Below are 12,408 nucleotides of genomic sequence, written 5' to 3' on the forward strand. Positions count from 1 at the left end.
AGTTTGCAACGTGATGAGAAATATCTCATTGAATCTGAAACCTTGGCAGTAACAGGTTGCCAAGGCCAGACCTAGTGGAAGCTTAGGAAGAGAATGCACAGGGGAGAAAAACTGAGCTCACACCCCTTGCTTCTTTGGCTGCTTTGAGCCTGCTTCCATTTAAAGTCTTTCTGGTACAAACCCAGAAGAGGGTGCCCAGTCATTCAATATTCTGAACACAATCTAAGTCTGATGATATAATCAGAGATAGAAAGGGCAATAAAAGCATATTTGTTCATTCCTATATATCTAGGAAAGGTATCAACACTTCACAATTTTTATATGAGGATTTAAGAGCCACCCACATAACAAAATAGATCACACTATAAGGAAAAAACATCTGACTTTGGTTTTATTCTGATTTTCAATATAGCTAGTAACTATTCATACTACTGACATTATTTAATAGTCTCTTAATTTCTCCTTTTTAATCACTTTATTTATTTATTTGTGTGTGTAGATCTTAACTAAGAATGTAGAGAGGAAACTATAGGAACAACTAAAATAGAAGAGGAAACACTCACGTTAACTTTACAAGTTTTTGAGACAAAAACATTCTAAAATCTACTGGAAGCACTGATCTTGTCATTGTGGTTTTTTTCATATTCCCCAGGTCTAAAATCTTCATCAACCATAGCAACAATAATACCAACACATATATGTGGTCATATTTCAATAAATTTTCAAACATCATCAGTCCTTCAGGACTCACATGCTTCTAGAATACCAGAATGCTCCAAATCCCTTTGAATATTAACAAACACAAAGAGGGAAGAAAAATGAGTAATATTAATTAATTTGAAAATTCAGTAATTAAACTCTAGTAGTTAAAAGTTAAGAAGTTCTACACATCAAATCAGACAAGATTTAAAGAGTTTCATAATGGGAATAATATAGTCTCCAAACGCTATATAGCCTGCTGGGCACATTAAGAGAAGCTTTCTCAACATTCACTGGAAACCTTCAACAATAAAACTATACACTTATCACAGTTTATAATACAACATTTACACACAGTTTAATCATAAATTATATATCTTTAAATTACACATTACGAAGTCTATATCTAATTTAATCAAGAAGAAATATTCACTCTCCCCATCCTAACTAAAACATCAATTGTCTCTTGATTTAGTGTAAAACTGAAACAAGACATTTTCTCAGTTTTGCTATGGAGGAAAATTAAGCTGATGGTGTTTCTGTAAATTGATGAAATGTGCACATAGAAGATCATGACCAGTTAAGAGGACAAAAAATAACATAAAGAACATACAACAAAAGGACACTAATGTTCCCTAGGATTACTCATGTATTATTTGCTTAGAATGACATATTTTGTTTCATATATGAGATTTTGTTGTGGTTTTCTTTTGTGTGTGTGTGTGTGTGTGTGTGTGTGTGTGTTTGGGGCATTTCTTCTCCACCCCAAGAAGCAGTCATGAACCTCTTTTCTCCCTCTGCACATCTCCCTAAACTTCTATACTGTAACACATTTGATGTACATTTGTAATTATGTCTCTTGAAAAGTTCCTTCCTGACTTTCATCTTGTTATCAGTGTTTTGCTTCAGTAGGATGAGCTAGAATGATAACAATCCCTTAGTCTTAAAGGTTTAGTATGTGGTTTTATCTACAGTTATATTTATTTGGATTAAGTGTTCAGTACATCCACCTTCTTTGTGATTTTCTCGTCTGTTATATACAGATTTCAGAAGATAAGGCCCAATTGATACTGAAATATAGGCTTAAGATGACAGATACAACATGATTTCTGATGCACTTTACACTAAACTACAAAGATAAATTTAACAAAACAAAAAAACATAGAGGCCCTTTTTAGCAGTTAATTGCCTAATTTGGGCACAGTTATTGCACTTTAGTGTCTCGAACTCTACTAAAGAGTAGAGAAATAGGTTACTGACAGAAATCTATAGAGTTTTATAAGTTTTTTACTGAAAATGTGTATAAAAAGTATATCAACAATATATTCTTAAAATAAAACTAGAAAACACGAAAATAGAGACAAAAATATGAGATATTTACATTTCCTACTGTTCATTTTTGCAAAAAAATACTAGTAACAAAAAAGTGGAGACAACAACAAATATCAAGCAAAAAGGCAAAATGTTACACCTTCTAATGTTGTCTAAATAAAAGTTTAAATGGAATAAAGGTACTCTTGGAAAATCAGATATTTGCTAGTTTTCCATTGGCTATGTACTGACTCCAGAAAAACCAGAATGGAAAACAATCAGTAATATTGGAGATGTTTGTGAAAAGAAAAATATATAGTGCATCAGAAGTAATATATACTGTCTTAATATCTGTCATGATAAGACTTTCTGTACAAAGGAATGTAAATTTTTTCAATTTTTTTAAAATACATTTCTTATTTATTTGTGCCAGCTTTAATTTTTCATCAGTTTTCACTTTTCAGCATTCAGATTTTTTTATATATTCATAGTAATAATTTCATTTTTGGAGATATTGTACATACTATTATTTTTTAATTTTGGTTTATAATTGTTCCAATTTCCAATTGGTGATATATAGAAATATAATTAATCAAATTGTAAATTTATTTTAATTTTTGACTAAGGGTCTAGCTCTAGACTTGATTCTATTATAAACTTCTATTTACATAGCTATTTACAAATCTAACAATTCAAAGTACTCACTGAAATTGGATTTCAAACTTTGATTATAAACATCTTGTTGGAAAATGTGAAATAGCTGTTTTAGCTTTATAAGGGATGTTCTTCCATAATGGGAGAATCACACCTAGAGGGTATAGCCTGTTGGCCTGGAGTGAAGGTTGTCAAGGGAATGATTTTAATCGAATCATCACTAGGATGAAGTCTTTTAGACGTGGCATAAAAATTTGATCTTGTACTACCTTGTGCTCCTTGGTCAAGAGAAAGTAGTCCTTCAGGGCGAGCACCTTGCCCCCAACCCTGCTGCAGACCCATTGGTGGTTGTGCAAGGCTGCAATGAAAGGCAGCAGGCTGTGGCAGAGGAGGACTGCAGTGGATTGCAGCAGCCTGTGCCAGGGGAGGGCTGTAGTAAAGGGCTGAGGCCTGTGCTGGTAGAGGGCTGTGGCAAAGAGCCTGTGCTAGAGGTGGGCTGTGGTGGAGAGCAGAGGTCTGTGCTGGTGGAGGGCTGTGGCATAGTGCTACAGCCTGAGCCATTGGAGGGCTGTGGCAGAGAGCAACTGTCTGTGTCACCAGAGGGTTGCGTCGGCGAAGCGTTGTCTGTGTAGGGGGAGGGCTGTGGCATAGAGCAGAGGCCTGTGCCTGTGAAGGGTTGGAATGCATCAGAGAAGCTGGCATCCAGCAGGCATCAGAGTGGCCCAAGATGAGACATTCTTGAGTGCAGTTGTCAGAGGCCTCTTCCACAGTAGGTTGAATAGTTATTTCTGCAGCTGTTAAGGTAGGAAACAAATGATAAAATTTATGTTTCAAAGCATGTGTTTATTAGCTACTTAAATCATATTGCTACATGAATGCTTAATAATGTATATATAAATGCATCAGAGACTTCTAATATTTTCATAATTGGTACTCGATTTGTCACAAAGTAATTCCTAAGGTAATATAAATAATCTGGAGTGGGTGGATGGCATTTCATTCTTATAAGTAGGATATTTTGGCTTAGTCTCCCAAATGTAGATAGTTTAAATTGTGTTTATGACTGTGAATGGAAGCTGTGGTCATTGATCTATACACACAAATCCATTGAAATATGGTCCTGACTAACACAAAATGTTGACATGAGTGAAATGAATGGAAAAACCAGTACAGAAACATGTAATGAACTAACCAATTATAGCTAACAGTTTGGCTAAGAATATAATTAATTACTCTGAGAATAGAGCTAAGAATAAATTAGGTTAATTTGGAAATAGTTTATTGAATTCTAAGATATGGCTTTCAGTTTCAGGAATGAAATATAGCTATACTTATCTCAAAGTCAATCGATTTCTGTATTCTTTATTTTCGGAAATTGTGGCAAATCAGAGTTTAGTAACATAAAGGATTACAGATCTAAAATACTTAGCTCTAAACTAAAAAACTTTTTAAAACTCCTTTATAAGCTTTCTGTAAAATTTTAAAATGCCAATAGGTATCAAATGTCAATAAGTACACTACACAAAAACTAGCAAAGGAAAGACAGAGTAGCTATATCAATATAAAAACTGACTTTAGAGCAGAGTGCTATTAGACATAATGAAGAATATTGTATTATAATTTTTTAAAAGGTCATTTATCTAAGAGATACAATCCTAAAAGTCAAAAATAGAAATTCATATTCCTGTAAATCCTCAACAGGATATAGAGTCCAGGTACTGTCATTATCCTATCATACTTAAAGCCAAGGAATAAAATACATCAGAAATGATTGTCACAGATAAGACTAATTTTCTCCACTAGATAACCATTTACTTTTCTTCACTTACAAGACACTTAAAAAATGTCCCTTTGAGATTAACATTTTAAACATCTATATTTTTGCACAGTTATATTTTAGAAATATTTGGGAAGGTAAAATTTTATGCATTTGGAGTGATATTAAATCCTAAAAGCATGAAAGGAAATATGCAAACATACATATAATTATGTTTTACTTCCTTGCTATCAGAAAAACAACTGATTTGGCAGCTTTAAGTTTTACAATAAAGGAATACATAATAGTTTCAGCATTGAGTTATTTGCTTCTTTATGATGAGGAAATAGATATCATTTTCATTGAAATTTGTGATTTATAAAAATTCCTTTTTTAAGAGTTTTATTGAGATATAATTCATGTGCCATAAAATCCACTCATTTAAAGTGAATAATTCAATAATATTTAGTCACATAATTGTGCCACTGTCATCAAAATCAATTTTGAGACATCCTTATCACTACAAAAAGAAACCTGGTATCCATTAGCATTCACTGGCCACTTCTCCACATACTCCACAGCCCTAAGCAACCATATCAAACTCCATAGACCTAAGCTACCATTAATCTACCTTTCTCTTCTATAGATTTTCTAATTCTAGACATGTAATATCAATGGGATCCTTTCAATGAAGTATTTTGAGACTGGTTTGATTCATTTAGCATAATGTTTTGAAGGTTCCTCCATTTTGTAGCATGTGTCAGTACTTCAATTTTTTTTTTTTATTGCTCAAGATTATACTTCGTATGATTATGCCACATTTTATTTATCCATTCATCAATTGGTGGACATTTGAGTTGTTTTTGATGAGTAATGTTGTTATGAATATTGTTTAAAAGTTTTTGTGTCGACAGAGTTATTCATTTCTTTTGGGAATATACCTATGTATGGAGTTGCTGGATCATATAGGGTCAATTCTATATTTAATGTGAAGAACTGCCAAATTCTTTTCCCAAATTGACTGCACAGTTTTAAATTCCCACCAGAAATATATTAAGGTTCCAATTCCTCCACTCAATTTCTGCAAAAATTGTTTGGATTTTGCAGATTTTGATAGGATTGTATTGAATCTGAAAATCAGTTTGTGATTTTAACAATATTAAGACTTTAACAGTGTTAAATTTTCCTATCTTTGAATATTGAATGTCTTTCCACTTATTTATATCTTTAATTTATTTCAGTATGTATGTATGCGTTAGTCGCCCAAAACTCTAAATAAAAAGTGGAAATCTAAATTGAATGTTTCAAATACTTTTACTATCCATTTGACCATGTTAAACCAAACTCCTAACTGTCAATCCATTGTGCCCTGGGCTATGCTAAGTCACTTCAGTTGTATCTGACTCTTTGTGACCCTATGGACTGTATCCCACCAGGCTCTCTGTCCATGGGATTTCCCAGGCAAGAATACTGGAGTGATTTCCAGTATACTGGAAGATTTCTTCCTCCAGGGGAATCTTCCTGACCCAGGGATTGAACCTGAGTCTCCCACACTGCAGGCAGATTCTTTAATTTCTTTCAGTAGTTAATTCAAGTTTTTCAGAGTAAAAACTTCACATTTCCTTTGTTGAATTTGCTCCTAAGTATTTTATTCCACTGTAAATGGAAGTGTTTCCTTAATTTATTTTTTGGAATGTTTATTGCTTGAATATAGAAGTACACTTGATTTTTATATATTGCTCTTAAAGCCTGTAAACTCCCCAGCTTGATTATTAGTTTTAATAGGTTTTTAATGGATTTCTTAAGATTTTCTGTATACAAGATCTGCTCAATATTATGTGGCAGCCTGGATGGGTGACGAATTCAGGGAGAATCAATACATATATATGTATGGCTGAGTCAATCTGCTGTGCACCTGAAACTATCACAACATTGTTAATAAGCTACATTCCAATATTAAATTAAAAGCTTATTTAAAAAAAATAATAAAAGAGCAAGGAGCAAAGTATAAATCTTCTTTCAAAAATGAAGCGAGAATACAAATGGATGCCTCTGCCCATTTGTTCTGGCATCAATCTGAGCAGTGCAAATCAGGGAACATGAGTGGAAATGAATAAATAAATACTCCATCAAGATCAAGGTAGAAGAAATAGTAATAGCTCATAAAGGGGGAAACCAAAGACCACAGAGGTTGAGTGCATTGTCCAACATCACAAAGCCAAGAAATTTGAGTCAAGATTCACCTCTGGTTCAGTTTAATTGCAAAGTCTCTCAATTCCTGCTAGTTTCAAAAATTGCTAATGTTTCATTTCCCCTCCTATCTTTATTTTACATACAAGGGAAACCTGATATGCTTAAAAGGTGATCTTTCAGCAGAAACTCTGCAGGCCAGAAGGGAATGGCAGGATATATATATATATATATATATATATATATATATATATATATATAGTATTGAAAAGGAAAAATCTACAACCAAGATTACTGTACCCGGCAAAGATCTCATTCAGAATTGATGGAGAAATCAAAAGCTTTTCCGACAAGCAAAAGTTAAGAGAATTCAGTACCACCAAACCAGTTTTACAATGAATGTTGAAGGAACTTATATTGTCAAAGAATAAAAAAGAAGAAAAAAGATCCACAAAATCAGCCCCAAACAGTTAAGAAAATGGCAAAAGCAACTGTATCTATTTGTAATTACTTTAAATGCAAATGGATTAAATGCTCAACCAAAAGGCACAGACTGGCTTAATGGATACAAAAACAAGACCCATATACATGTTATCTAAAGATACCCAATTCAGCCCTAAGATATAGACTGAAAGGGCAAGGATGGAAAAATATATTCCATGAAAATGGAAAGCAAAGACAGCTTGAGTAGCAATCCTCATATCAGACAAAATAGACCCTAAAATAAATAATATTACAAGAGATAAAGAAGGACACTAAATAATGATCAAGGGATCAATCCAAGAGGAAGACATAACAATTGTAAATACCTGGAAACCTATATGCAGGTCAGGAAACAACAGTTAGAACTGGACATGGAAAAACAGACTGGTTCCAAATAAGAAAAGCAGTATGTCAAGGCTGTATATTGTCACCCTGCTTATTTAACTTATATGCAGAGTACATCATGAGAAGCCCTTGGCTGGAAGAAGCACAAGCTGGAATCAAGATTGCCGGGAGAAATATCAATAACCTCAGATATGCAGATGACACCACCCTTATGGCAGAAAGAGAAAAGGAACTAAAAAGCCTCTTGATGAAAGTGAAAGAGGAGAGTGAAACAGTTGGCTTAAAGCTCAGCATTCAAAAAACTAAGATCATGGCATCTGGTCCAATCACTTCATGGCAAATAGATGGGGAAACCGTGGAAACAGTGTCAGACTTTAGTTTTTGGGCTCCAAAATCACTGCAGATGGTGACTGCAGCCATGAAATTAAAAAAAGTCTTACTCCTTGGAAGGAAAGTTATGACTAACCTAAATAGCGTATTCAAAAGCAGAGACATTACTTGGCCAACAAAGGTCTGTCTAGTCAAGGCTATGGTTTTTCCAGTAGTCATGTATGGATGTGAGAGTTGGACTGTTGAAGAAAGCTGAGCACTGAGGAATTGATGCTTTTGAACTGTGGTGTTGGAGAAGACTCTTGAGAGTCCCTTGGACTGCAAGGAGTTCCAACCAGTCCATTCTGAAGGAGATCGGTCCTGGGTGTTCTTTGGAAGGAATGATGCTAAAGCTGAAATTCCAGTACTTTGGCCACCTCATGTGAAGAGTTGACTCATTGGAAAAGACTCTGATGCTGGGAGGGATTGAGGGCAGGAGGAATAGGGGACGACAGAGGATAAGATGGTTGGATGGCATCACCAACTCAATGGACATGGGTTTGGGTGAACTCTGGGAGTTGGTGATCGACAGGGAGGCCTTACTTGCTGCAATTCATGGGGTCACAAAGAGTCGGACATGACTGAGTGACTGAACTGATGCACTGGACATAATGGCAAACCACTGCAGTACTCTTGCCTAGAAAATCCCATGGAGAGAGGATCCAGGTGCAGGCTACTGTCCATGGGGTCGCAAAGAGTCAGACATGATTGAGCGACTTTACTTTCTTTCACTTATGCACCGGACATAGGAGCTCTTCAATACATAAGACAAACACTAACAGACATAAAAAGAGAAATTGACAGTAACACAATAATAGTAGGAGATTTTAACACCCAACTCAGACCAATTCACAGATCATCAAAACAGAAAATTAATAAGGAACACCAGTCTTAAATGATACATTAGATGAGATAGATCTCATTGATATCTTCAGGACACTCCGTCCAAATGCAGAGGAATACACCTTCTCAGTACACATAGAGCATTCTCCAGGATAAACCACATCTTGGGTCACAAATCAAACTTCAGTGAATGTAAGAAAATTATAATTATATCAATCATCTTCTCTGACCCCAACCCTATGGGACTAGATATCAATTACAAGAAAACAAAATGTAAGAAACACAAACACATGTAGATTAAACAACACATTTCTAAATAACCAACAGGTTGCTGAAGAAATCAAAAGGGATATCAAAAAATTTCTAGAAACAAATGACAATTAAAACACAACAACTCAAAACCTATGGGTTTTGCTTTCCTATTTGATTTCCATTTTAGTTCACTGATTTCTAAAATGTCGATATTCACTCTTGTTATCTCTTGTTTGACCACTTCCAATTTACCTTGATTCACGGACCTAATATTCTAAGTCCTATGCAATATTGTTCTTTACAGTATCAGACTTTACTTCCATCACCAGTCACATTCACAACTAGGTGTTGTTTTCCCTTTGGCTCAGCCTCTTCATTTCTTCTGGAGCTCTTTCTCCATTTTTCTCCTTAGAATACCATATTGGGCACCTACTGACCTGGGGAGTTCATTGTTCAATGTCATATATTTTTGCTTTGTCATACTATTCATGGGGTTTTGAGGGCAAAAATATTAAAATGATTTGTCATTCCCTTCTCCAGTGGATCACATTTTGTCAGAACTCTCCACCAAGTTCTGTCTGTTTTGCGTAGCTCTACACAGCATGAACCATAGTTTCACTGAGTTAGACAAGGCTGTGATTCATGTGATCAGTTTGATTTATTTTCTGTAATTGTGGCTTTCATTCTGTCTGCCCTCTGATGAATAAGGATGAAGACTGTGGAAGATTCCTAATGGGAGCAACTGACTGTAGGGTATTCTGGGTTTTGCTCTGGCCAGGGCCATGCTCACTAAATCTTTAATCCAATTTTCTGTTGATGAGTGGTGTTGTGTTCCCTCCCTGTACTTTGACCTGAGGCCAAACTATGGTAGGGGTAATGGCAGTAAAGGTGACCTCCTTCAAATGGGTTTAGGCCAGCATGTCAGAACTCTCAGGACTGTAATTTTCAGTGCCCCTGACCCCATGGCAGGGCTCTGTCGACCCATGGCTCTGCCAGAGACTCCTGGACACTCACAGGCAAATCTGGCTCAGTCTCTTGTGAGGCCACTGCTCCTTTCTCCTGGGTCCTGGTGCACACAAGGTTTTGTTTGTGCTCTCCAAGTGTCTGTTTCCCCAGTCCTGTGGAAGTTCTGTAATCATCTAATGGAGTAAATGGATTATCATTCATAAATTGCATACATATATTTTTATCACATACATTTTAAGAAATGTCATGTTTTCCTTGTATTTTCAACCATTTTGTAAGAAATATATGATTAATCTGTTGCATCAGTTTATTTATCCACATCATTAATTAAACTTTAATTTGCTGTGAAAAAAAGTGTTGTTTCAATAAAGAATGTCTTTGTGATTATGTTTTTATAGCACATACAGTTGTCTTTGAAATCTTGTAATGAGTAATTCAAGTACAGGTTGCCTTTAATACAAACATTAAAATTATAGTTCATTAGGTTAACTTTGACTAATTGCTTGTCCATCAAATATCTGTACAAACATTCTAATGCTCCTCATTAAAAAACTTCAGATAGTGTATTGAATCTATAATATGCCTAATACAATGGGAGCACCAATCACTGTTCCTAAAAAAAAAAAAAAAAGAAAAAAAATTGAAACAATTGTTTTTTTAATGCCAGCATGCCACAACTCCCAGGACTGTGGTATTCAGTGCCCTGAATGTCACATGTCGCATGTGTTCTTCATGTGACATTTACTGTACAGTTATAATGTCTACATTAATAAAAGCAAGCAATTAGGTTTATCTCTTGACCAATTAAAATGTACTTGCATTATTAGTGTAAGGTTATATAAAGGATTACTTGTTCAATAACTTATCTCTAGTGTATATGCAAATCAATATAAGCACCAGTAGAAAAGCAAGTACCACGTATTTTGTGCTTCAAAAAAGAAAAGCAATTTTTTCCTCTTGCTCAAAGGCAATCATTATTTTGATACTAGGAACATAATAAGTTTGACTAATTAAAATACAAAATACTGGGAGAGGTCCTAAGATGGTGGAGAAATAGGACAGGGATACCACTTTCTCCCCCACAAATTCATCGAAAGAACATTTGAAAGCTGAGAAAATTCCACAAAACAATTTCTGAATGCTGGCAGAGGACATCAGGCACCCAGCAAGGCAGTCCCTTGTCTTCGAAAGGAGGTAGGACAAAATATAAAAGATAAAAAGAGAGACAAAAGAGGTAGGGACGGAGATCCTTCCTGGGAAGGGAGTCTTAAAAGAGGAGAAATTTCTAAACACCAGAAAACTCTCTCACTGGCGGGTCTGTGGGGAATCTTGGAATCTTAGAGGGCAACATAACTGGGAGGAAAAATAAATAAATAAATAAATACAATCCACAGATTACATGCCTAATGGCAACTCCCAGCACTTGCAGCTGTGACCAGAAAGCAGGGGCTGAACAGGGAGGCCAGGGCTGCATTGCTTTAGGGTAAGGACCAGGCCCAAATACTGTGAGGGCAATCTGAGGGAACTAACTTGAGATAGCAACCCAAACTGTGGAATAGCCAAAGAAAGAGAGAGAGACAAAAAAAAAAGAGAGAGAGAGAGAACTATCCCATTAACAGCCCTAACCTGAGGCACTGCCAGGCCCGTTCACAGAACAAAGGACTGAGCGAATACCAGAGGAGAACTAGCAGGCTGTGGACTGGCCCATCCCCCTCTGGAGACAAGCAGACAGGGCAGGGTGGGGGTGGGGGGGGCAGCCAGAGCCAGAAACTGGCAATTGCCGCCCCAGAGAGGTGTCCTCTACCAAACTACAAGCAGGCTCCATTGCTAACCAAGAGCTCTTGGGATTCTGGGTGGTTGACATCCGCCAGGAGGGTCGCAGCCAGAGATCAGCTCCCCAGAAGAGACACATGGCACACCTGAGAAGGCGCGCTCATTGTACACCCAGAAAATCAATGACTGGGATGGGGAAGGCAGTAAGGTACACTGCCCACCTGGAGGTGACTACACTCGTAAAGCATCTGGTCACGTGAGCTGCTCAGACCTGGGAAGGGCACAGTACTCAGGCCAAATGGAGTCTTCACCTTAGTGGAATACTCGAGAACCTGAACCTGAGCGGCTTAGACCTGGAAAGTGCATGCAACCCAGGGCCCGCCTCAGAGAGTTCCTGGCAGAGCAACCTTGAGCCTGAGAAGTAGAGACCATGAAAGCACACACGCTGTTAGCGGGGGCAAACCCAGTGCGGCTGAAACACTGCGAGTATGCCTCACACGTACCAGTGATATTTGTTTGCACTGTTCCTCCTTCTCCACATCATGACCAAACAAGTGAGCCTAAATAAGTAAACACCTTTGCCCCCTTGTGTCAGGGCAGAAATTAAACACTGAAGAGACCAGCAAACAGAAGAAGCTAAAATAAACAGAGGGAACCACTTTGGAAGTGACAGGTGCAACAGATTAAAACCCTGTAGTTAGCATCAACTACATTAGAAGGGGCCTATAAATCTTGAGAAGTATAAGTCAGATTAAGGAACTATCTGA

The 12,408-nt window shown here is 36.6% G+C and overlaps 1 protein-coding gene across 1 annotated transcript in view; it reads right to left on the reverse strand.

The window, feature by feature from the left end:
- Positions 1–2,539: 2,539 nt before the first annotated feature.
- Positions 2,540–12,408, reverse strand: part of PCDH11X (protocadherin 11 X-linked) — a 965,230-nt gene continuing 955,361 nt past the window's right edge. The window contains exon 7 of the mRNA XM_070291133.1: positions 2,540–3,458. Within this exon, the coding sequence (XP_070147234.1) occupies positions 2,782–3,458 (677 nt within the window). The 3' untranslated portion in view covers positions 2,540–2,781. The remainder of the gene's footprint in view (positions 3,459–12,408) is intronic.

The sequence above is a fragment of the Ovis canadensis genome, chromosome X (assembly GCF_042477335.2).
Source record: "Ovis canadensis isolate MfBH-ARS-UI-01 breed Bighorn chromosome X, ARS-UI_OviCan_v2, whole genome shotgun sequence".
In the NCBI taxonomy this organism is placed as follows: Eukaryota; Metazoa; Chordata; class Mammalia; order Artiodactyla; family Bovidae; genus Ovis; species Ovis canadensis.